Source organism: Cyprinodon tularosa, unplaced genomic scaffold (genome assembly GCF_016077235.1).
Source record: "Cyprinodon tularosa strain WSP-4 unplaced genomic scaffold, ASM1607723v1 ctg29, whole genome shotgun sequence".
Taxonomy (NCBI): Eukaryota; Metazoa; Chordata; class Actinopteri; order Cyprinodontiformes; family Cyprinodontidae; genus Cyprinodon; species Cyprinodon tularosa.
The window spans coordinates 831,539-858,146 of NW_024038996.1; the positions used below are offsets into that span (position 1 = coordinate 831,539).

Here is a 26,608-nt window from a genome sequence, read left to right on the forward strand (position 1 = left end):
AAATTTCACAGCCTGCCACAGCATGACTCACCTTCTCCCCCGCAGTGACACTATTCATGCTCATCAGCCTCATTTAGATGACCATATGGGCAGACAGTGGTGTGCGATTCCTTCCAGAGAATTCATTAGCTGTCTCGAATTGCACGTTGCCAACATCTCTCAGTCTGCTTGAAATGGACAGTGAGGTTTGGCCTTGTAGGCATCCTTAGGCAATGACGCCAAAACTTGCAGCTGTAGACCAGTAATTGGACTTTTTCTCAGAGAAGCGCAAACTGTGACAAAGTTTGAGTCCTTAGCAATGACTGTGATACAGAAGGAAAAAATGCAGTTCTTTACATTCTGTAAACATTTTGACTTTATGACTGTTTAATTTTTGGAACTGTACAAGAAAGCATGTGTCAAACAAAGGGGTTTCCTGCTCTTTTGTTCTCGCACAGAGAAAGAACATAATGCAAAAAGAATGAAACACAGAAGATAAAGAAATATTTTAATGCATAGCAAATGACCAAACGGAACAAAAGCAATGGTAAACATATTTGCATTCAGTCAGTCTGAGAACAAATAAATATTTAATGTAAATATGCCTAGTAAAATAGAGTTGTGTGTTATAATATAGACAAAAATGTCTAGGGAGCTCAATAATTCATAACTCATACAATATGTACATATTTAAACAGCCCATCAGTCTGATGAGCAATTTTGTTTGCGTTTATATCAGTCTCTGGTTCTGCGCACATTACTTTAAGTCAGAATCATGAGTCACACATGCTTGGTAGAGTATCAGGTCAAATTAATCATCATCAAGAGCCAAAGGCATTTGAAGTTTAGCTGTGGCTGCAGAAGCTTGGCAGGTGAATGGCCTCACTAACTTATCAATACCTTAGTTATCAAAAGTTTTATAAGAGGTTGCTGGATTTTGGGATGTGTATCATAATCAGTGCTTTGCAGGATAATCCCTCTGTGTTTATCTAAAAATGTAGACATGTCTGTTCATTATTTCCTTTTTACAGGCGAGATCTTCATGTCTTTTCTTGCTGTTAGTTTGTGCAGTGTTCCATCCTCGTCCTCTCCTGTCTGCTGCTTGGCAAAATTAACAAACACCTGAGGAGAAAAAAAAGGAGTGAAATCTATAGTTTGTTATCAAAGCTTTATATAAGGACAAAAATTGGTATTTATTTTGCTTTTCAACGTGACATTTCTCATATATTACATAATGAGCTCACAAAAGCAGTTATTAACAGATGATTGGTAATCAACTGCAAACAACAATTATAGTGAATGAACTATATTTTTAAATACAAATATAAAAACAGTGAAGAGCTTCAATCCAGGGAAAAAAACATAAATCTACAAAATGCTATTTTATGGTGTGAAAACTCTTTTGTTCTAATAATATCCCTTTCACATTCAAACATATGCAATTACAATAAATTTATCACATTATAAAAAAATATGTATCAAGTTCCTACGATCTGTTTTTTATTAAGATAATTCATAAAGTTTTCATCTTAAACACATCTTTTATTGCAAGAACAAAATATATGTTTAATTATAACATAATAAAGTTAAATAATGTCTGCTCTATCAGAACAAATCTAATTCTATGCAATGCTTGGACTGAGCCATGGGAGGATTTTGGTGTTACTAAGGAGCTTGGACCACGCTGTGATAAACATGCGTACACTGGGAATGAAATGAATGCATGCGGGCTGTAGAGAAGAACAAATAACTGAAATCAGACTGAATGTCATGGTTTTGGTTTTGTTCTCAGTTTTCATTGGTCTTATTTTTCATTCTTGTGTTCTAGGTATTTTTTATTGTTTTGTGTTTGGACTCTGGCACTGTTTTTTGGTTTTTGTTTCGTATTTTTGGATTTTTACTTCTGTTACCCTTGTTGTTATTAAACCTTCAAGAAAGCACACCAGCTTTTGTGTCTGCATTTGGGTCCACCTTCACACCTCCACCTCCATTGTGACACTGAGGTGACAGCATATCTCATAAGTCAACTGATGAAGCACTGGAAGCTCCATGGATACAAACACCACACAATACATTTTGCAGTGTTAAAGTGCATTTGGACCCACTCGAAATTAGTGTTAAATTAAACTCTACATAGTGTATATTTTACTCCAGTTGTTGTTGTAATGTACTTTGACACTGCATATTTAACACTGTGGAATTTACTGTGCACCTGAACTGCCCTCAGGTGGGTGATTTATTTTTTTTCACACAGAGCGTCAAACATTTTTTATATGTGAAGAGTTGGTGGCGTTTTCTAAACATGAAATGTTTTAAGAGAGAAAATACAGCTCTAACATATGTCTTGATGTTTGCATAAGACATACAAAAATGTCTAAAATATTAATATATTGAAGGAACTGGTAAGATTAAATTGTCAAATGTAAAAGTATAGCTCTATAATAAGAGTAATAAAGTATTGCTTTATAGAGCAAAAACGTTTTTCACCGTTAAGCTTAATTTTGCCCCATTTTTCATTTCCCATAATAGCAGCTCTACACCTTCATATAAAAAACCTACAATACTAATGATAAAAATAAAAAGAAGGGTTATCTTTTTATTGATCCAGATAACTATATGCTGCATGTTGATAAGTAAACAAGGGTTTATATGCCATTATGTTTAGATTTACTATTAAAAAGTAAATTGATCTCTAGTTAATGTGGTTTTATATGGAGATGAACCGTTATCGTTAGGTTTTGAATAAATAAAATGAATTGCATTTCACTATACTTTTACCAATTATCTTTTTTTATCATATCACCCTATTAAAATTGCATACAGATAATCCACAATAAACGTGAAGCTGATTTTTTAAAAATCACTAAGATTTTCTAATAACAAACAACAGTGCAAAAAAAATGAGCGGTTCATTTTGAAAAAAAAGCTAAAACTTAACTTACTTCAAATAAATGCAGTTAATTTATGCCTGTATCCCATGAATATCTTAATGAATTAACCTGCATTTTTCTTGTGCTATTCTATTTTTTCCAAAAATGCTAAAGAGGAATTCTTTTTTTCTTTTTTTTACATCCAAATTGTTCATGAAAGCCACGGGTGATTTTAAAGATCAAGAGCTAGTTTTTACTTCCTCTGCATTTCTACATCAAATATAAATTAATTTTAAATACCATTACTAAAGAATGAGTACAATGGTTTTCGTTTTGATTGTTATATCTCATCCTTACCTGATCCAGTGTTGTCTGGGAAACAGAGTAGTCTTCAATGCTTAGCCTATCTTTATTGGCCACAACCAGCTGGAATATCCTCGCTAGGGAGGATGAGGCAATTTCATATTGCAGTGTGTTGTAGTGCTTCTCCCGCTGAACACAGCCAGGGAAGGAGCTCTCCATAAAGCTCTCCACAGGCTCCAGCTCTGGAGACAAGCCTGCTTTAGCTGCCTTGATTTTCATTGTTACAACATATCCGTCGCCAAATCTGGATATAGGAAACAATGCAACTGCACTCAGAATTAATGTATCACTTTTTACATTAAGAACATAAGACATTTGAAATATTAGCTAAAATAAAAATAAAAAACACAAAGGTTAATGGTTAAGTAAGAAACAAAGTCTTACTTGTATTTGAGATGCTGGATGGTACCAAGACACTTAAAGGTCCCGTTAACCATGATAGCCAGTCGAGTGCACAGAGCTTCACACTCCTCCATACTGGGGGACACAGCAGTAATCCATCTTTATTATCAGTTCTGCCAATTAATTTCTGTGACCAGCAGCTTTACATGTGTAAGATTTATAGTGATTTTGGAAAGTAAAGATACTTCTAATTTGAAGTTCATATTGGAATGCATAAATAAAATCTTCTCAGAGTGTTATTTAGAATATTAACACAAAGTAGTGCATGCATAGGAAGTAGAAGGAAAATGCTACACGGTCTGGAAGATTTTTATGATTAAGGATTACACAAAAAAGTGGCATCCATTTTTATTAAGAAATCTTGAATCAATGCTGTGATTTCAGCTGCAAGCCTTTGTGATTTTGATTTGACCAGTTTTGCACATCTAAAAGCTGAGTCTGTTTTGGCTCATTCTTTTTTTTTTAACACATGGCAGATTTAACTCGATACATAAGCATCATCTGTAAAGGAGCATTAAGTTCAATCCAGTCCAACGAAGTCCACTCTAAAAAAATAAATAATATAACAAGGGTAAAAAAAATAAGTTGGGACTCATAGCTTATGAATGGGGTATGTAGGTCCGTACCCTGATGTGCTTGATGTGAAGGTTTGTGTCTAACCAGAGCAGGCTGGACAGGTTAGTGCAGGTCATCGAGGGCCGCTGTCCTGCAGGTTTTAGAGGTTTCCTTGCTCCAGCACAGCTGGATAGTTGAATAACAGGCTTTTGCTGAACTGCAATCATTAAAATCAGCTGTGCTAAAGCAAAGAAACCTCTAAAACCTGCAGGACAGCGGCCCTCGAGGACCGACTTTAGGGATGCCTGGATTAGTGGATCAGCACAGTGCAGAACTTATAGAGCTTTTATCTCCTCTTTTCCCAAAATTTTGTTCCCCATAGAAATGGTCGCAGCTCCCAGTTCCAGATCATTGTCATAGGGAAAGAATCATTAAATAATCTTATACGTCCTTGGTCTTATTACGCATAATAATACTGTTTATATAATATTCTTTCATTTTGATATGCAGTTAAACATATCCAATATGACAAGTCCGTATTTATTTGATTAACCGGCTGCTGTTTTTTGCATATCCGTCTCTCTTTGGATCATGAAGTCTATACCCGGCATAAGTCAGCTATGCAGACTGTTATGTCTCTTTCTTAGTACAGCCCCGTAATGTTTTTTTCCCCAAAATCAATCATATGGCAGTTAGAATAAGACAAATTAGGGCCATGTTTTAACACTGAAGCAGCAGAAAAAAAAGGCAGCTTTGTGGTGGAAATAAAAAGAAAAGCCTGTTTCAAGATGACCAAACATTCCACTATGCAGTGCAAATATCAAGTCACCTCTTCAAGCCTGATTGTTCTAAAATTTCACTCAACTTCATCATGACCTTTCCGTTGTCATTTGATTTTTGTGAATCTGTTTGTTCATTCGTATCTTCTAACACAGGGTACCTTAACACTGATCCTCAGGGCCTGCTGTCCTAAATGTTTTCTGTGTTTCCCTGCCTCCACACACCTGACTTGAATGAAAAGGTGATTAACAGGCTATTGCAGCATTTGATGGCTGTCAAGGAGGAAATGCAATTATTTTAATCAGGTCTGCCTCAATAGAGACACATCTAAAACATGAAGGACAGAGGGGCCCCTGATGACCAGGGTTAAGAAACCCTGCTCTAACCAACCTGAGAAACCTTTGCAGATCAGGTGTATTTCAAGGTGTATCGTAATATATTAAAATATTATGAAATACTGCATGAATTTCAATAGCTTAACTCACTAAGTAGGATAAAGAATGTACGTTATTCATCCACAGACTGACAGTTTAAGTCTTTCTTTTTAATATTTAGCTAATTATAAAAGTTGCATTTCTTAGATAATATAGTAAAAGTTTAGAACTTAAATGGATTTATTTTCAGAAGTTACTTTATATCAAAGATGAGTTCCAATAGAAAGGAACAAACAAAACGATTTACTAAAATCTACCTGTAAATAAAAAAAGAATGTCTCACAAGTTAATTGAAAAAGAATGAAAGTGTTAGAGTATGCAGATTTTCAGATCTTTTAAATATTAACCATATGTAACATTTTCGCTTCACTTTAAAAACCATGCACTACCTTGTGTTGTTTTATTACAAAATAATCTCTTCAATTACATTGAGCTTTGCTGTTATGGTAGAAATAAAAACCTGAATTGCTTCATATAATGTTGTTCAGAAAATGTTTTGGTGGGTTTTGAAGTTTTCCATCATTAGATTTCAAACCTGTGTGATGTTAGCACCACGGCCCTGCCATCCTGAATAACACTCATAATGGCATTCCACAAAAAGCGTCGAGAGTGCGGATCCATCCCAGTCGTCGGCTCATCCTGAAAAAAAAAAAAGACAGTTACAGAACAAACAACAAACTTAACTCTCTGAGCACATAACACTATATAAACAGAGAGCAAGTTTTTATCTCTATCAGCATATGGCAAAAAATCTGATTTATGCCAGTTTGAACTGAACTGCACGGTTTTCTTGCCAACATATAAAACATTCCAGGCCAGGCCTGACTGAACCCATATGGTTTACCATCTGGATCCATAGACTATTCCATTGATAAATTTCTGCAAAAAAACCCTATAAAACACAAACAATGGGCTCTGGAGCTTGTTGTCATTGGCTCTCTTACAAGCAGGACCAGCGCAGGGCAGCCAATCATTGCGATAGCTGTGGACAGTTTCCGCTTGTTGCCTCCACTGTAAGATCCTGCACTGCAGCCAGCATATTCTGTTAGACCCAGCTTCTGGATGCCCCACTCTGCCACCTGCAGAAGAAAAAAGATGTGTTGAAATGCGATTTCAATGCATCACTGACTGAATCATTCAAAAAAGCACTTAAAAGCAGATGAGCTAAGTAGGAAGGAAGATAAACAAAACATGAAGAGGAGAGGAGCTGTTTGTCGTTTGCACTGCAGAGTAAAATGTCTTCAAGCGGTTCAATATGTGAAGCAGCTGGAGTCCCACTTACTCTGGGGATCTCTGACTCAGGCACCCCTCTGAGGCGAGCGTAAAGGTAGAGATGCTCCCTGCCGGTAAGGAGCTCATCAATGGCGTCAAACTGGGGGCAGTAGCCCATATTCTGGTGCACATCAAGTATCTCTGTCAGGATGCTGCAGACAAACACACAGCATGTTACTTGCTATTCAATGACCAAAAAACAACATCAGATTTGAGACCTCAAAATCTGATTGTGTACTTTCTTAGAAAGTGTGTCACTAGGTCCAATGTTGTATCCCATCTTTACAATTTATCCAGCATTAGTTCTGAAACCATCACAATCGACTATGTGTGCCGATGAAACAACAGTCTATGAATCTGCCAAATGGATATCAAATCTGTTTTCAATTATAGAAAAATAATCATAGATTATTAAGCCATGGGTTTTATCCCTTTAAAACTAAATGTATCATATTTGATACATGAGTTTTTTAGACCTCTGCATCATCAGTGTAATTTTTTTTATCTAAAAATCCCTGACTTACACAACCAGACACATGTAGTGAACCAGAAATTTATATAATATTCGATGTATAATAATTGATGCAAATAAATGATCTAATTTAACTTATACAATTATGTATATTTTCTTAAGCTAATAAAAAAATATATAATTTTCTGAAAATATTTCATCTCCAGGATTTAAAGGGTTAAATAAGACATTCAATTAAACATTTCTAACACAAAAAGCATTGTGTTTGGCTCAAATAAATCTATCAAAAATAATTCATGGTTAAATCCGATAATAAATAACACTTTTATAGAGAAAGTAACAGAGGCTAAACTTTAGCATATCTATCTGGAGAACAAACCATCTTGGTCAAAACCTATTGAGTTTTTTTTTTTTTTACAAAGAATATAGGAAAATCTTTATCTGCTGTAATATGTCATAAGTCCGTTTCAGTTAATTTGGTAGCTGTTGTTATCAGAACTGTAATAATTTCTAAAAAAGAATATTCTCGGATTATCTGGGCCAACACTAAAAAAAAAAGACCAAGAGCAATTTCAACTGATTTATATAGAAGTATATTAAAAAAAATCATTATAAAAAAATGTGGCTGAGGTTTCAGGATCAGATAATTTGCCTCTGGTTCCAGTGTTTTTATTTAGTCAATTTAAAACAGTAGAGAATTGCTAGGCTATGCTACCAGGATTACTTCCAAAGGAAAGCTTTTAATTCCAAATGTAAATCATATTTTCTTAAAAATTCCTTCATCTAGAGAGCCATGGAAGAATGTAATGCCTTGCTACAAAAAGGAATCAAATAGGTGTCGACGATTTGTAAATATAATTAAACAACGGTCTGCAACTGAAATGGAGGTAGTGAACAGATACACTCTGTGTATAAATTGTAATTTAATGTCCACATTTCATTGAAGTGTCTTATTATTTTGCGATATGCAACTTCTTTCTAAATCTTATGGAAATCACTCTATATTGATTTTTTGCTTGTTATTTGTGACATTAACAATATTTTCGTACATTCATGTTTTTTAATTAGGACCCCAGGAAGACTAGCAGAATGTAAAGCTCATGGGAGCCAGATTAATAGATTAACAAAAACAACCTCCTCTGCCCGGTCTCAGATTGTACTGTGCATATAATGGCTTGGAGGGAAACCTGTGCTGAGTTTGTGTGGAAGACAGATGAGGGAAGAGTCTCACATATTGTGGGGTTTCTCGAAAGACAATTTTTAATCGGTAGACAGGTGGGGAGGGGGGTCATTAGCTTGTTGGTTAGAAAGTAGTGCGTCAGTGCCAGCAGCCTTCCTAGGGTTCACTACGCTCATGTTTTTGCACACCTGGTGCTCGTGGAGAGAGGTGGGGTGCTGGAATCAAGGAGTGGCAGTGACTGCAAGCGTGTTTTTGTGGCCTCAAACCAGTCAAATGAACTGCTGCCAACTTGCTGCTACTGCAGGGAGGGGGTCGGCCTTTCTAATTGGTTTGGCCCTGGATGCCACACCACATCCTTTGTGGAACGTTGTCGTCCAGATTTTCTTCCATTTTCATTTGTAGCGGCTTTTGGCTTGTTTGGTGCCCCTTCTCACGTCAGCTCTGGCAGTGCTGTAGAGAATCCTGTCTCTTTTCATGAAGGCCAAGTTTGGAGCTCTGATAAGAGTATGGATTTCTTTAATCATCCAAGGCTTCCTGTTTGTGAAGACCCAAATGCCTCTTTTTTTGGTCACATTTTCTATGTAAAAGTTGATGTGGAAGAGGCAGACTGGGTATATAACTCCAGATCCTGATTTTCCAAAACATTACACTCCTCATAGGCCTCTGTTCTGCAGCTGGAGGAAGGCATTTTCAGGCCAAGCATTTATAGACTCTGGGGCAGGTTGTCATTATCTTCTGGGGGGAGTGTCCCAGAAGGAGGAACTTAGAGAGCTGAACTGATTGTCTGAGGTGGGGATCTCTGCTGTTCATCAAGGGCTAGTATGGCTCCTTTAACTGCTAGTATGGGTTGCCTTAATGTGTCTGTGCTTTTTGTCAGTTTAGGCAGAAAGCTATGTCTGGGATAGGAATAAAGTTGTGCCATAATCTTCTCAATTTTAAGATTATTAATTTAAGGCTGTAATGTGAGATTGTTCAAAGCTGATTTAAACTTTAACACATATTTTTCTCTGACCAGTCTGTAGTAATCCTTGATCTCTATGGTGCTGTTTGTTCATAAATGTTTTCTTAACAAACTCCATGCTGGGACTTAATACCACACAGACTCTGTGTTTACTCATTAGATTATATTAAAGGCAGTTAGTTCCAGAAAATTGAATTCATTGGTATCAGAGGAAAGGAAGCTGAATACGATTAAAACCATGCCTCAGGTTCTTATGTTGGATAAGTGCTGAAACCATAATTATCTTATTATTATTATGAGCTGCATTTTGATGATCTCATGAAATTTAATATAAATCCATTGAAGTTTCTGGTTCAGTCATATAAATACCTCTGCAAGATACAGTATCCTTTAATGAAGTCTAAAAGAGAGTTTTGCATCTTGTTAAATAGGACATGAATATTACTCTGAAAAATGAGTTCTACCTACCTGTAACCAGTCACAGTAGCCTCTCCGAAGCTGACATCAGTGTCACCTGTAAGCATTTTGAAGGTTGTTGTCTTTCCAGCTCCATTAACTCCTAGAAGACCAAAACACTAACAAACAAAGGCCACAATTATTACAAGAATAATAAAAACTGCATAAGAGGAAACTTTATATGATTCTTGCTTCTCTATAGTTCTTTAACAGGTCCCTGTTAAAAATAATATATGGCATTAAGCCATTAAAGCCACTAAACTTGATATTATGACTTGATTTCCTAGATTGATCAAAGACCATCAGTTACTTTTTTGTTTTGTTTTGTTTAAGCTAGAAAACTTGGAAATAACCTACATATATGGTAAGATCTATCTATCTATCTATCTATCTATCTATCTATCTATCTATCTATCTATCTCATTGATTTGATGATATTGTTTGTATAGATCAGATCTGTTTGTCTTAGAAAGTTCTTTGATATAATTTGTGATTGGCCGATTCTATACATATGTATGAAACTAAGTGACACTCTATCCATGGTGTATGAAGGCATGGTATATAAACATGTAGCTAACTGTTTTAATGAATAAAAACTTGTCTGCATAAAGAATGGAAAAGCTATGGATCCTGTGCTAGATTATTTTAGGTCTTTGTCTTTATAATAAGTCAAAAAACAGAACTGTAAGCAAAGAGAGAATCTAGAAATAGATAGACAAATAATTGAATTCAGTGACTTTACCTCGCCTTCAGGGACTCCCACACAAATCCGGTCCACAGCTGCCCTCTTTCTGCCCACATACGTCTGTGCAGAGAAATGATTATATCTCACTTCATTGGAGCAGTAACACAGCAATAAAGCACACATGCCAGAAATATGTTTAAAATATGGATTTAATACTTGATTGAAAAAAAGCACTAACTTATCTATGTCTAAATTGACCAAAGATAGAATTTGTTAGAGCATTAATCTGTCTGGCAAAGAAAAATGACCCTAAACAGTTAAAACAAACGTGGTTGAACCATTTTAAAACATTCCAGGACATTTAAGTTTTATCTAGTATTTTAAAAATTAAGACTCCAAAACTGCTAAAGTGTTCTGCTTTTCCTTTAAAAGACATGCAAAAAAATGAAAGAAATCTCTAGCTGAGAAAAGCATAGAGTCCAAACTTTTGCTGAAGACTGACAGTCTGGCCTAAAATAGGCTGCTATAATATCATTGCTAGAAAGACAAAATATAAATATTTATATTTATTAAATCAAAATTTAAATATTTTTATATTTACTCATTCCATTTAGGCTTATGGTATTTAAACAGTGAAGTTTATAAAATGATTTGGTTTTATTGTCTTAATTATATTCATGTTCATACAGTAAGTAGCTTAAGTGCAACGAACTAAAGTAAAAAATGAAAATAAAAACAAAAAAATAAAAGGCAAAATGCAATAAAAAGATGGGACAGTTATCTTTGTCTGCTTATTAATCCCCCCAACAATCCCAGAGAAGGAGTGATAGTAAGATCTAAATGTCATGAGTTTAGCAACACTAACTCCCCTCAACAGCTGCTTGCTTACACTAAAATAATGTAAAGGGAATAATAAATGAATAAACATTAAGTGTGCTGCATGTAAAGGTTGTAAAGAACATTGAGGGAGATTATAGGCTGTGATGGATGTTCTCTAGTAGCTGTTATTATTGTTTTTTTACTTTAAAAAAATGCCACAATATTTACATTCCGTAATTTTCTTTATTTTGATTTAATTGTTTAAAAAGTTTTTGCTGCCCCACTGCATTGATTTATACTGGCCTGTGTAGACTTTTTTCTCCATTAATATTGTTTTACTATTCCTAGTTTTTACAGTCCAATATATATATATACACATGTGTAAAAAAAATGTATCTTCTTTTTCTGGCATTGTACTAGTGTCTCATTGGGGACCACAATGACCACAGACATTTTTGCATGCGAGTTTGTACCTGACTTTTAAAATTGCTAAAGAAAGAAAAAAAAAGATTAGATTAGATTAGATTAGATAGCATTTATTGTCACTGAACAGAATTCAACGAAATTTCCATTGCAGCTCAAAGACTCAAAAACTGTGGCAAAACTCTGTATTTGAGATAAAAACATCTGATTTGCATATTCTCAACCAGTAAATCTGGACAGAACTGCATTTTAATAAAGGCTCACACCTAAAAAAGGGCATCTAGGTTCTGCCTGATGAATAGCAGCTCAAATCATTATGTGCTGTTTTTAAAAAACCTGTGCCAAAGAGTTTGCACATGTTTTAAGATGTGTAAACATCTTAAAGATCAGGCCCTAAGAGTATTATAAGGAACTAATACATTTAAAGAAATGCTCATGTTGATCATTTTTTACCTTTGAGAGATCTTTGATCTGCAGGATGTCCTTCTTGCTACCTCCCTCATAAATCCTCCGCCTCTCTTCTGCAACATCATCATCCTCATCTGGTACTACACTTTGCTTGTAGTCTGGTAACCTGAGAGAGGAAAAGAAAAAACAGAATCTCTAAGGAGATTTGTACATGAGCAGAGAATTTAGAAATTAGTTCTCTAAATCTGTGTAATGGATGTTGCTTCATCGATTTTGATAAAACCCTCACCAGTGATCCAAGAAAAAACGATACTGGATCAGCAGATTGAGAATAAAATACAGGAAGCCCTCCACTAACATCGAAAAGATGTTTTTTCCAACAAAATCCCACCGGAAAGGATCCATTGTGTACTCTTCGCCTAAAAGAAAACAACATATACAATCCAAAAAATTACCAAAATTTTTGGCTGATGACAATGAGGCTAAATTTCAAAGGTTATTAAACAGATTTTTTTTTTTTATTAAGTATTCATATTCCCTGAACTTTCTTTTTTTAACTGCTTGAAGCTCCAATGTCAAATGCAGTTGTCAAAATTTCTTTGGCATAAACCTACACAAAGTAGAGCATAATTGCAAAGATGATACATTGCTTTTTAATACAGCACGTTAAAAAATGGGTTAGTATATTTATATGATAAAGCCTTCAGATCACCGTTAATTTGTAATTCAACTTTAGCATTAATCCAGGTGTTCTGTGAAGTCATCAGAGGTTTGTTAGAGATCACCAGTGATGAAAAAGTTTCCAGAATACCAAGGAACACAGTAGACTGTTCTACGAGAGAGTTGTGGAGAAGTTTAAAGCATATATATGTTAAAAAAAAACAAGTTCCCAAGCTTTCAAATGTTAAGGAGCATTGCTTAATCCATCATCTGAAATATGAATATGTTCAATAGTTTGTCTTGAACAACAGCAGATTATCTACCTTACCTTAAACTAAATGGCTGAGCAAAAAGAGAAGTTTCTCTGACCAATTAGAGAAACACCAAAGAGGTCAATGCTACCTCTGAAGGAGCTGCTGAAATCTAAAGCTCAGTAGGTACCGGTAAATGATTTTATTAACAGAACATTTTTTTTGTCATGGGCTCCAAAAAATTAGAATTTATGGTGGAGTAGTGATAAAAAAAAACAAAAGTTATTGTTGAAAGAATTTCACAGGAAGTGTTCTTCGGAGTTCATAAGTCATTACAGGGACACAGGCAACCCAGTAGGAGGTAGTACGATACCATCCTGGTATCCTCTGGTAATATGGCCTGTATCCCAATACATTCTATAGAGCTCACATCATCCTAAGAAAACCGTTTTCACACATTGTGGCGACAGCATAATGCTTGGATTTTGTTCCTTAGGATTGATAAGGAAGCTGGTGTTAGACAGTAAAAAAAATACCCAAAAGACTGACCTGGAAGTTCAGCTTTGAGCCGAATACAATTACAACAACACAAATAAAGCTATGGGGTTTAGCTCAATGCATGTTTATAAAAAATAAAACTAGTCAAGAAATGGAAATCATTGTTTGTAGAGGCTCTCCATCCAGTTTGACTTAAATTATTTTTTCTCAAAGAAGAATGAGCACATTTCTGTGTCTAAATGTGCCTTTCCTTTCCAATTTCCAATTATGCACTACTTTATGGCGGGTAGATAAATGACATGGCAGTGGATAGGAAAGCCTATTGTATGTTTGTATATTCTTTGTGGTCAATTTAGTGAAAAACAGTGAACTTTAAGAAGTGAAAAGGAAACACAGTGCTTACCAAACCTGGCATAGACATCTGTAACAGCCTGATTCATGGCCATGTCTATCAGTCCTCGCCCCAGGCAGAAGTGAGGGAACACCAGAAGCCATTTCTTCAGCCACTCGTTAAACGTCAGCAGAGACTAAACACACCAGAAGGTTTCCCAGCAACAACAATAGCTTTATTAATACACCTGATGACATATAAACACAACTCTGTGACACATATACTAAGATAAAAATATATTTAATTTGTAATACATAGAATATTGCTAAAATGCTTAGGATTTTTATTAACTGTGATTGTATTAGCTTTTATACATAGCTAAAAACAAGGTAGAAATCTTAAAGTAATCATTTGCCTTTTTATGACTGTTCTAAGTAATATCCTTATTTTAAATGTATTCTGCATGTGAAAACTTTTCTAATTAGGATATTTTTTCTCAGCAAAAAAAAAAGATGGCAGCATAGAATGTTTTAATTTATTAAGCTTTTTTGGGAAAATATCTCAACAAACAAAAACATGGCTCAGTCCAGTTGCAGCGCTTCTCTCATTAGTCATCTGCGAGGAGAGGAATGTAGCCCAGGTGTTTAGATGAGATGAACATCTGCTGGAGAATAATCTCTATTTTTTATATTATTATTATTATTATTATTATTATCATTATTATTATTATTATTATTATTATTATTATTATTATTATTATTATTATTATTATAGGTTATAAGGAGAATGCAATCGACACCCTTCACCTTTACTTTGGGTGCTTTGCACCCAGCCTCTAATTTTTAGGTCTCATTGTTATGTTTTCCACATTAATCATTATAATTCACAGATTCCTTTTTGACAAATGCTAATACAAATTTGAGTCCAATCTAAATTATGATCGCCATGCCCCCCTTGATATATAGTTTATTTTTCCTGGTTTATCCGACACTTTTCTTCCCTGCAGCTCTAAAGTAGCCTGAAGTCCACTTCTTTAATAACTGATTTATATTGTTTACAACTGAGAGTAGCTAGACAATAAGAAAACTGCTCTTTTTAGAAAATCTATTTTTTTTCTCACAGCCGTTGGTGAAGGGAGGCAAAAGAAAATTGAGAATTTTGCATTAATGTGTGATTTTGCTCCAGGTGAAATGTTTTCCAATATTAATGGAACAGAAGCCAATCTATAATCGTTTCTGTTAGTTGCATGATGCATATGTTAAAATGCATTTACTATCGTAAATGAATAAAGAAAATGTATTGACCCAAACAACATGCAAATTATGCATGTTGTTTGGGTCAATAAAAAAAATGTCCTAAACAACTTTCCAAAGGTCAAAATATCTCTTAGCGGGTTGCAAAGACAAAACACATTTTTGTGGCCAAAATCCTTCTGTTATAACTTTGCTTGATGCTCACCACTTAAGGCTAGTCCAGAGGGCTAAGTGTTATCATTTACTAATCCAATTTCAATGCAAGTTTTGAATCATTTAGTTGTTTCAACACACAAATGTATCCAAATTTCAGTCGTCTGGCTCAAAGAAGGATTAAGTGAAACTGGTTGAAATTTGAACAACCCATGAACCACAGGAATTCAGCAGATAAGAAATTGAAAGAGACAGGAACGCTATTGTCAATGTCCTTAGAAAAGTCAGGTTCACATTATATAGATTGGGCAGGAGCTGACAAAAATAAAAAAGGGCCCTGTTTAAAGAAGGATATCTCCAAGTATGGCCATGGATAAGCCAAATTATGTACTGAGAAAAGTAAAAAAAAAAAAAAAAAAAAAAGTGGGGGGGGGGGGTGGCAAGAGAGGATTTTTAATGATAGACATAATTCATGGACTAAATTGACTTGATGGAAGACCTTTATTTGGGCAAAAGATATCTTCAACAATTAGTTTTCTTAATGCCAACTAGTTTTCCTAAATCATAGTTGAGAACTATCAAATGCTTGTCTACCCAAATGGTTTTGCCATTGATTCCTTTATTTAGATAATTCTAATGGGTTCCCTACAAGAAACCAACAATATATTGTCCAGGTTAAATTAAAGTCCATAATCCAAGCTTGGATTGGGCACGGCTATTTTGACTGTTAACACAGTGAAGGTGGCCAGTTATATTAGAGAATAACAAAAGATTTAAATAAATATTTTTCATTGTTTTTATTATTGTCTATCTGGCCTAAAAACAATGGTTCCAATAAATATTACAAAAAGACTAAGACTAATGCGGATGGAGTCCCTAATGAATGAATGTGAACTTATGACCTGAACTGTATTTAAATCCATCTTTTTAAAAGTCGCTGTGACATGGCATATGGGTTTTTGTGTCATGGTTTATAAATACTTTGTACAATTATGAATTACATTATTAGAGTTTGAGGTTTAAATTCTGAATTAAAAAAACAAAACATGTCCCTACTGTTTTCTCAACAATGCTGCTACTTGTTTCTAAGTATCTGACTATTATTCATTGATTTTCTCATCAAACATTAATTTCTCGCCACATTAAGCCCATCCTGGGGTTAATGGAGATTCAGCACAATTAGTTCTTTGTAAGAGTAAATCTTCTTCATCCACCTTAAAATGATCATTATAAGACTGATAAATGCAAAAAAGTTCACGCTAAACCATTAGGTTGTTTCCTCTGGTTAAACTTCCTGGTAAATGTGTCCTTACCCGATTATTTTCAAACAGTTCCAGAATGAAAGTGATAGCACTGCTGTTGATGCCAATAAACAGATTGATGCAGGACAGAGACACGTATGCTGTGCTTGGGATGTTGAATATGTAGGACATTGGATACATCATAGGTGTCACCGACCACCTGAAAGAAGGAGAGTTGGAGACAATCATAATAGTGAGTTTCAAGGATACGTTTATCCTCATATTTTAGAGGCTTAACACCTATATTATATATATATATATATATATATATATATATATATATATATATATATATATATATATATATATATATATATATATATATATATATATATATATATATATATATATATATATATATATATTTATACACCGTATATGGAAAAATAATTAAGAGAATACTCCTTTTTGATAAAACCAAAAATGATATACAGTAGGAAGTACTTCTACAACAAAAATCATTTGTGGAAAACATTTTCTAGAGTGTCCTGTTAGTCTTGTTAAATCCAATTCTGCCATACCTTTAAAAATGTCAACTTTAGTGACAAGCAACAAGAAAAAAAAAAACGAAGTTCAAAAGAAAAACATTGAAAAAATGATATGTGCGCTTGTTTGTTTTTTCCTTTTTTTTTTTTTTTTTTACCTGTGCCTAATATTTAAATTTCTTGTTTGTTAAATAGGTTTTTCATTCATTACATGATTAGGAATTTAATTATCTTTATAAAGGAGACACTCAGCTAGAACAGACTGGGTGTCCTAAAAACATCTGTTCCAAAGGCACAAGTTGCATTTTATTTTAACATTTTTTAAAACATGTTGTTTTCCTTAATTAACTTAGGTTAATCTAAAATCAGCATCTTACCCATAAAGGAGAAGAAGAGCTATTAATGCTGGAAGGTTCGTTGGGGATGTGTAACACTTTTTATCAAAAGCCATAAAAATTCCAACCACCATTGCAGTGCTGAGAAAGTAATTCATCTGAGAGAGAAATTAAGTTTACAACTTAGATCATAAAACAATTGCAGTAACAAAGTAACAGCCAAATAAAGATATTAAACTTATACAAAGCCATATTCTCTAAGAATTGACTTCCCATTACAACTGTCACTGTTATTAAAATACTATATATTCACAAACATATTTGTGAGTAGTTTTATTTATGAATTCTAATCTTACTCACCATGTCCCAGAAGAAGTTGGCCACCCAGTACACTAAAGGACTTACTCCACTGACAAACTGCAGGTGCTTGGCTTTAGTCACTCTCTCCTGAATGAGGTAGAGGACAAAGCCAGCGGGGATGAAGGACATGGCGAAAATGACACAAATCGCAACAACAGCATCCACGGAAGTAGTCAACCTGTGGGGATGAAAATTAAAATCAGTACTTTGAAATCTGGTATGGATTTTTGTTTGTTCAGAATGCCTAAATTGTGTAGACATTTCAAATATGTAAAAACTCTGCCAGTCAGAAAAAACAATGACTGTGATCCATTTTCCGTCACGCTTATCCCAAGTGGGGTCACGAGGGGTGCTGGTGCCTACTGTATCTGCAGCTGTCTATAAGTAATCAATGACTGTTACTTTTGCAGTAATTTCAATATATACAAAAAATAATGCTTATCTGCAAAACGTGCTTTAAAACAAGAGGGTTTGTTGTATATTTTGGGAGAAACTGGGATAAGTCCATCGCTACCTCCATGATGAGGGAAGAAATGGAAGTTGTGGGGAGTATAAATGCCTTAAGGTTGACCTAAAAAAAACAGACTGAATTAACCTGAGATGTGAATGTGAAGCCGTCTAAAAGAAGGGGCAAAGTAGATTGTACTCCTTGAAAAGCATAGCTCCCTCAGTATTTGAAGTGTCTTTTTATTATCTATTATGATGTTTAGAAGTAATCTCTGCTGCCATCGTCTGTTAGGGTAATGCCATTACTACCAAATTATTTCAAAAAGCTCATCAAGTGGATAAAAAGAAGGGCAGCTCTGTTCTTGAAGCTCTTTGAGAGACACTGAGGAGGATTTCACATAAAATAATTTATAAAGCAAAAATACTATGGACAACCCTGAGCATCATCTGATCAGGCTGCCATAAAACAACAGTGTCTTTAGTCAGTGACTTCTCTGAATGAGCTGTAAGACAGACCTTCACAGGAGATCCTTCCTACCTAATGCCATTAGTTTTAACAATAACTCCTAAAAAAAAAACAATACTTTTGCTTTACTTTAAGCAACATTTATTTTCTCTTTGGGACTAATTAAGTATTTTAAAACTAAATTGAATAAATAAGTAAGAAGAAGAAGTGCTCATCTACCAATGAACGATGTGAGAGTAGTTAAAGGAAGTTAAATTCAGCCTCCACAAGCCTTAAAACCACCACTAAAGACACCATGGCACCTGTTCATGCAGAAGTTTAGGGAAAAGTATTGTTCTGTCTATTTTATTACCACAAACCAAAATGCAGAGTTTGCTAAATGCTATTCTCACTTATTTCTGTGAATTCAATTTAAATGTCTGCAAATGGTGAAAAGACAAAAGACAACTATAAAATATAAGGGACAATCTGTGATGCTATGGGCCTATTTCATCTATAAATCCCTTGTTGAACATTATTCAAACAACTTGCATCATGAAGTCTGTGAAATTTAAGAGAGATATAACTAACTACTTAGTGGCACTGCTGAAAACTAAAAATGAGTCTTGACTGATAATAACTGCATCCACAAACAGGGACGACCCCAGGTATGTGCATACTGGCACTGCTAAACCGGAGGTGTAGCAGGAACTCTCTGTCTATCACTTCTTTATTTCAGGGTCTATCGGCTCTAATTGGAGCCAATTGGTCTTTAAACCTGACAATGATCATGATAAATACAAAATGAGCTTTGTCAATCCATCTTCTGGCTTGTGGCTATCTAGTATTCTGTAGGCAATGGGTTGGGTACACCCTTTACAGATTGGCAGTCCATTGTAGGGCAACGCAAAGACATGTAACAAATGCACACACACACACACACACACACACACACACACACACACACACACACACACACACTTAAGGGCAATATAGAAATACCAAAGGCCATTTGTATAACAGTAAAAAGGACTATCACTAATAGTTATGTTTTTGAACAGATGGAGAAGGATATTCAGAGAGAACCCATGCATGCCCAGGGAGAGTATGCAAACTCCTTACAGAGAGATCCTACTGCAGGAACTGAACACAGGACCTTCTTGCAGCGAGGCAACAGTCTTACAAAATGCACCACCGTGCAAAAACAAAGATCATGAATTCCCAATTCTGTTTTATTGTCAACTGTTCTCTCCAGAAATGAGTATCATAGGAGCCGCAAAAGAAAAAACCAACCAGAAGAATACAGAGCTCTGGACAATCTGGAAATGTATTTAAAAACATAGTCTCTTTCTGTACGCTCTAATCCTGTGAAATATTCAAGAAGAGCAAGTGGTGATATACTGGCAAAAGGGATTCTGGGGGTTATAACAGAATTTTTTTTTCTAGTTAGAAGTTATCAATCTTTGTAAAGGAAATATTGCACTAAAGATAAACAACCATGAGCCTTTACCACTACTACTACTATTACAGGGTTTTGGACATAATGCTTTAAACCCTAAAAGAGCAACAAATAAAAAGGTGTGGGTGTGCTTACACTGTGACTTCAGAAAGCTGCTCTTTGGTGAGATTTAGAGGGTGGTTGATGGCGGTGATGCCATACTCAAAAGGGTTGGCAAATGAAGGGAGGAAGGCTCGCAGAATGGCATTGTTGGCCACATTCATGAATGCCACCATGGCGTGCCAGCCTTTGTTATTATACCACACCTGACAAAAAATTGGAGTCAAGTCAATACATGTCACCAGAAAAAAAAATCACCCTAAAGTGGGTGCAAAAAACGTTTTTCATAATCAAACTCCAAAACGTACCTTCACATTAAACTCACTCTCCATAAAATGTAAGAACGTACCGATCTCCCTCAGTGCAAGTCTGCTGTAATGACCCTGTGAAGATAAGAGCTCAGAATGAGCTGAGTAGATGAGTTCTGCTCTCAAATCAGAAGGATAAAGCAACGAAAAGGTTTACCCCTGTTATGTTGAACATCCGTCCCAGTTGATGAAAAACATTTTGGATGTCTTTGGGTTCCACGTTAAGAATAGGAAGTTGTCCTCCTACAGAGAGGCCTCCATACCTGTGACAGAAAAGATTCCTGTCTGAACAATGCAAGAGGGAAACTCCAACGTTTGGAAACAGAGCGAGACTAGAAGAGATATCCTTACCTTTGTTCATTTACCCAGTATTTGCTCTTTAAGCTTCAAAATAAAGGTACATAAGAAGACACTTCATTAATAATTAATCAAAAATTGAACAGAATGATGATACAACTGTATGTCTTTTATTCAATTTTTTTTTTTCAGAATGTTCTGTCCAACCTGCCTGGTTCTGATGAGATTGGGATACGTTTTGACCAGATAGTCAGAAATATTCCTGTCGGTCAAATCCAGCAGGATATCTCCAGTGGCCTGCACCCGCTGCCGCGGAGGAAAGCCTCCTGCCCCAGCAGGACAGATGGGCATCATAGTTAGCTTCTTTCCAGTACTACACTGGCAAGAAGGCGAAGGGTTACGCTGGTTCCATGCAGGACTCTGTAAGATGTTCCGGACTACGGGGGAGACATCAGGTTGCTCCCAATCTGAGGCACTGGAGTTGCAGAACATCCTTCACAAAAAAAGACCATTCGTGTGAGCTATTTACCATTTAATTAATGGTTAAGAATATTTGACAGCATCTGGCACTGTAACGCGACTTTTAGCAAGATAGTTTTTCAAATGGATTTCTACAAAAATGCTTAGACATAAACAATAAAGATTACTTTAACTGCAATATATTTAGAGGCATAGAATTACACATAGACATAGTCTAGCTACATAGTTATTGTATTTATTGCTTGCTTCCAGTGTTGATACTCACCCTGACAGTTCTTCCAGCATGCATCGTGTTCCAAGGCCCGGCATGTTTAACAATCTATCTGTAAAGTGTCTCATTCTGGGATCAAATGGACGCTCGTTGCTAAAAAAAAAAAAAAAAAAAAAAAAAAAAAAAAAAAAAGAAGGTAGGGAATATAAGACCTTGTTGTTATTTTTGTATTTTTTTTTATTTTGTCACTTTAATAGGAACTTAACAGCATTTTCTTTAGATACTTTTTTTAACAACAAAGCAATAAGTATTGTGAAATAAAAGGAAAATGTTTCTGGTTTTGAAACATTTTTGACAAAAAAAACTTTGAAGTGGATATTTTCATTCAATCCTCTTTAATCTAACATCGTCACATAAAATCAATTGCAAAAAATTCCTTTACAAGTCACCTCCTTAGTAAATAGGAATGCCAGTGATTTAATCAATTATAAATCAAGTTGCTCTGTAAAGGCCATCGTGGTTTGTTGCAGGACATTAGAGAACAAACATCATCAAGAAGATTGAGAAACACGGCAGACAGGTCAGGGAGAAGCTTTGGTGATAAAAGAAAATCAAATTTCATTTTCAAGTCATCACTTCAAATAGACACATCAGGCAGCTGGAGGAAGATGACTTGGTAAGACGGCACTAAAACAGAAACTTTGCAAATGCCCTGGAAAAATGTTGTCCTAAGTACAACTTTTACACAACAATATAGTGGTAACAACTTGCTATGTTAATCATTTCCTTTAGCAAAGACATGGAAGCTGGCAACAGTTGATGCAAAGATAGCTAAAGCTGAAGCCCAAAGCGACTCTGAAAGAAAACCTGTTGCAGAGCAACAATAACACACTGTACATTTAAAGCCATGATGGCTTGGCTTCATTAGAAGATTTCCCTGTTTCAGAATGATCCAATCAAAGTCAAGACATTGTAGGAAAGAAACTCCAAAAGATTTAATTGCAGAGAAATTACATTCTATATCACTGAGTAAGAGATGCTAAATATAAGTGAATGCTTTACCAAATCCCTCTAACTTAAAAATCATGCGTTAGTCTATCAGATAAAATCTTTACAACCTTGAATTAAAGTTAATTGTTAGAATGTGACAGAATGTCAGACAGTAAAGAGGACTTTGAATTCAGTGGCAAAGGCTCCTGTATTTATCTGTCCATCAAAGTCTGACCTGAAGAAGGTGAACTGTTGTCCATACATCCAGGGTGTCAGAGTTAGGCTTGGATACTCTCCAAATGGAGGAACAATCAGCGTGAAGATAAGAGAGACCAGGACAAAAGTTGCAGGAAGCACAATCTGAAACCGGTCACAAATAGAAATAAGTTTAATACCTGCAGAGCATTGAAATAACATTAAAAATATATGGGTTTTTATTTCTCTGATTTACTTTATGAAATCATTTAAAATACTGAGCCATAATAGCTTAATGTGTACCAGTAAGTACCACATCAGTGCATGCCCATGTTCACCGCATCCAGCAGTACCTGTGCCAAGAAATCTTTTCTGCTTCTTGTGGCATGATGGAATCTCTTCACTAGTAAAGCATAGAACTGCTTCAGGATCAGTGCAGAGCCTTTCACCTGTCTGGAGCCCCTCCCTGCACTGCTGTCAGATGCAGTCCCATTTACACCAATATGTTCTATTATAATCAGGAAAACAAATAACGAGTGTTAGAATGAAAAATTTACTAAAGGAAAAACACATTTAAGGAGGGTAACTTTTATGGAGGTATGCTGATCAAAATCTAACATGCCTAGTATCTATAAAAGTAACATCAAGCTAAATTTGTGAAGCTTATGCTGCTGGAAGAGAGCGTGTAATAAGTAGCAGCTGCTGAATGTTTAATGTAAAAGTGAAACCCTTAGAACTGGGTTATTTTATGCCACATGAGGTTTAAAAATGACATGACTTTCACAGAAATCCTTCACTGTATTTTATTTGATTTAAATATGAAATACAAATTTTAACTGGTGATAAAACTGCATCTAAATAACCCAGGTCATATGGGTTCCATAGGAAAAAGAGGGAAATTTCTTTGCATTCTTATTGAAGCGCTGTCCAAACAACCCTGTTTCTCTGACCTTCAGCTTTGCCTACACCAACTTTGCTGCCATTTTGTCTTCCCTGTAACATCCATTGTTCTAAAGGTGGGAGAAAACACACAAACTGCAGGGTTAAAACCACAACATATGCACAATCTAAGATCTCTGGCTTCTGTTTAGGTCACATCTGCATAGTTCAACTGCAAGATTCACACTTATATCAATATCACAGATTTAGGTCTGGGGGGAGGATGGAGGGCACATTGGATAGACAGACCAATGGGTCAGGAATTTAATCCCAGGAAAAGGCCAAGCATAGTATCAGTGGTGGCATTTACCAGCAGTGGTGGCATTATTTGCTGCTTCTCCATCGGCTGTGACCTTTAGAAATATCTAGGATTTAAAAAAAATACAACAAAGATTATCCTTTAACTTTCAAAACACATCATGCATTAAATAAAAGGGATTTAAAATTTAGATCTACAGTAGTGTGGGAAATTTAGGCAATATCCGTGCTGGGGGATAAGCAGGAAGAGCTAACTAACTCCAAAATTATTGGTTTAAGTTTCCTGAAAGATAATCTCATGCTTTTAGAAATAAGTTTTAAGTGTCACTCTAGTTAAATCAGACATTTTTTTTAAATAATCCTTAACTAAAAGATATATATATATAGAGAGAGAGGTTCTAAACTGAAAAAAATATCATCCCAGTTTAGGTTCGTTAAACATACAGCTCCAGTGCATCTAAATGTCAGGATTTTGTGATAACGTAAGTTGAATATGCTAAAGAATAAAAACAATGTTCCACTTTTTATGAGACAAATATCCTACACAATTTACCTTGAAAAACAAACTGTTGTGTGGAACATCTGCTTGTCATTACATGTTTGTTTTTTGGTTTTTCATTGGTGCCAGCTTTGTGCAAGCAGTAAGATTCTACCCTGACCTTAAGGAGTATAGCAGAAATCTGGAAAGGAAGCTAGTTTCTTCACAAGCTAGCCGTGTGTGGGCTGCATGGGCTTTGTGGAGGCTTGGGTTCTGCACTGTCTCAAATTTTAAAGTGAAGTGATGGCATGTCTGCAGATAGAGAGAGGTTTTGTTTAACTCTCTGCAGAAAAAAGATTGGTTTTGTTTAACTTTCATTTAATGTGGTCTTTTCTGTTGGTGGATGCTGGAGATTGACTGTGTAAATACCTGCTTCTTGAGTTATGAATAATTTGTTATTGAGTGGGGGCTTTTTCCATTTACACCTGCCATAAATAATTAATCTTTATTTATAATTAATCTTTATAATTAATCTTTATAATTAAATATAATTAATAGATCGCTGGGACTTTTCTGAAGCTGAGCAAGTTAGTAATTATTAATAAACCACAACTTTAAGGTGCTGAACGGAAATTAGAAATGAAAGAAGAAAAAAGAAAAATAGAGCCTCTACTAGAGTTGGCAAAATACATGTACTGTATGGCAATAAAGTCTACTACATATGAAGGACGTTTGCAAGTTTTCCTAAAGTCTTTCAGCAATATATTTGTTTGAGGGAGAGTAAATGTATATCAGATGTGTTTATTTTTGTTGGATTATACAGGATATGAGTCATGTTAAAGATAGTAAAGATTCTCAGATTATATATCCTGATGTTGACTCTTTACACTATATATAAACAGCATTTATAGGTGTGTAGATATTTCTTAGCCACTGTGTGCTGAACAGCTCAGAATTTATTGAGCATCTCTCAAAACCCTACAGGAAACATCTCTATTTGATTAACCTTCAGCTGCGGATGTCCCTACCTCCTCTAAGGATGTATCAGAGATGCCAAAGCTGCTCAGACCCATATCAGCGAGCGTCTCCTCCAGCTCCCGAAACAGACTGGCATAGGCTCTATGCTTGAAGCCTTTATTAGGGAGCAAATATGTCAACTCCTGCCCAATGGTCTCTATAAGTTTGGCCTCAGGAACATGATGGTGAATAAGACTGGTGATGCTGTCAACATCCCCTGGGAAGAAAATAGAGAAGTTAAGTTTTGTTTTTTGTATGAGCAAAGTTTTTCCCAGGAAGCACAAACTTATACAAGAACAAAGGAAGAGGAGCTGCTTGAAAACTAAACAAACAAACAAAAAAACATACAGTATCATTCAAGTGAGTGAACTTGTTCTGCAGCAACTTTGGGCTGTTATATCTTAGGCAGCATCTCCTCGGGCAGATAAGTAGGAAAGGGGCTTTTATGTCAACGACACAACTAAATTATTAATGTCTGTGAATAATGTGCACTGTTCAATAGTGTTTTTGTGACTTATATGAGAGGTGCAGTGATAGGAATTGTAAAAAGAGCCTGTTGGCACAATTACAGACTCACAGATACCCTCATACATGTGAAAATACAGAGGAGGATGTGTAACAGAGTTCCTCTGCCTTTTTATTTTAAATTAATTTCAACAAGCCTAACCATTATTTTCTGCACGTCCCTCAGACATTAGAAGGCACTGCCACATGCAAAAATAGCAATCTTTTTAGGACAGATGGGTTCTAATCATTTAAATATACATGTTGGTTTGCAGTGATGCTTCTCTCCAAGGAGACAAAAAAATAATCACAAGCCATTAAAATAGCTTAAAACAAAGAGGTCCAATTTTATTTTTGATGGCCTTCATGTGCTAAATCAATTATAGTATCTGAGATCAATTGTTAAACACAAATAGGATGCCTAAGGGACAAATGTGGAATAGTTTTATCCTTCTCATTTCAATTGCTAAAGTCCCTGTGAGCTTTATAAATGTCTTCTGCCCTCTAGTGGAGGATGGAGTACTACAAGTGGCAAGTACTAGTTTTATTGAAGGATTCAAAATGGCTATGAGCCATCCATGGTTTAATTAAGATGTGGTTTTACATAGGGGCCATAAAGGCAGTTTCCCAGGGTGTTATTAGAAAGGAAAGGGGCAGTAGTAACAGATAAATAGATGCTACTCATTCTTAAGCTGCCCTGAATTTCAGAAAGGTGTTTCATAAAGGGATGTATAGGGTAATAAATATACCAGAGGTCACAATTTCAGAAAAAGTAAAAAAAAACCAATTCTCTGG

At 35.4% G+C, this 26,608-nt stretch overlaps 1 protein-coding gene across 4 annotated transcripts in view; it reads right to left on the reverse strand.

Moving 5' to 3' along the window:
- Nucleotides 1–377: 377 nt before the first annotated feature.
- Nucleotides 378–26,608, reverse strand: part of LOC119787171 (retinal-specific phospholipid-transporting ATPase ABCA4-like) — a 63,209-nt gene continuing 36,978 nt past the window's right edge. For 3 of the 4 annotated variants that reach the window (XM_038290822.1, XM_038290820.1, XM_038290821.1), the window contains exons 26-50: nt 25,321–25,526; nt 23,867–23,921; nt 23,568–23,627; nt 22,971–23,125; nt 22,658–22,782; nt 21,487–21,585; nt 20,953–21,234; nt 20,796–20,828; nt 20,602–20,707; nt 20,445–20,519; nt 20,173–20,342; nt 17,687–17,864; nt 17,369–17,484; nt 16,519–16,666; nt 13,872–13,995; nt 12,349–12,478; nt 12,105–12,225; nt 10,467–10,529; nt 9,737–9,843; nt 6,666–6,807; nt 6,328–6,462; nt 5,919–6,022; nt 3,597–3,689; nt 3,207–3,456; nt 378–1,101 (exon numbers count right to left, since the gene is read on the reverse strand). In XM_038290822.1, coding sequence (XP_038146750.1) covers nt 994–1,101; nt 3,207–3,456; nt 3,597–3,689; nt 5,919–6,022; nt 6,328–6,462; nt 6,666–6,807; nt 9,737–9,843; nt 10,467–10,529; nt 12,105–12,225; nt 12,349–12,478; nt 13,872–13,995; nt 16,519–16,666; nt 17,369–17,484; nt 17,687–17,864; nt 20,173–20,342; nt 20,445–20,519; nt 20,602–20,707; nt 20,796–20,828; nt 20,953–21,234; nt 21,487–21,585; nt 22,658–22,782; nt 22,971–23,125; nt 23,568–23,627; nt 23,867–23,921; nt 25,321–25,526 — 3,185 coding nt within the window. In that variant the 3' untranslated portion in view covers nt 378–993. The remainder of the gene's footprint in view (nt 1,102–3,206; nt 3,457–3,596; nt 3,690–5,918; nt 6,023–6,327; nt 6,463–6,665; nt 6,808–9,736; nt 9,844–10,466; nt 10,530–12,104; nt 12,226–12,348; nt 12,479–13,871; nt 13,996–16,518; nt 16,667–17,368; nt 17,485–17,686; nt 17,865–20,172; nt 20,343–20,444; nt 20,520–20,601; nt 20,708–20,795; nt 20,829–20,952; nt 21,235–21,486; nt 21,586–22,657; nt 22,783–22,970; nt 23,126–23,567; nt 23,628–23,866; nt 23,922–25,320; nt 25,527–26,608) is intronic. The other variant, XM_038290823.1, reaches the window with a different exon arrangement.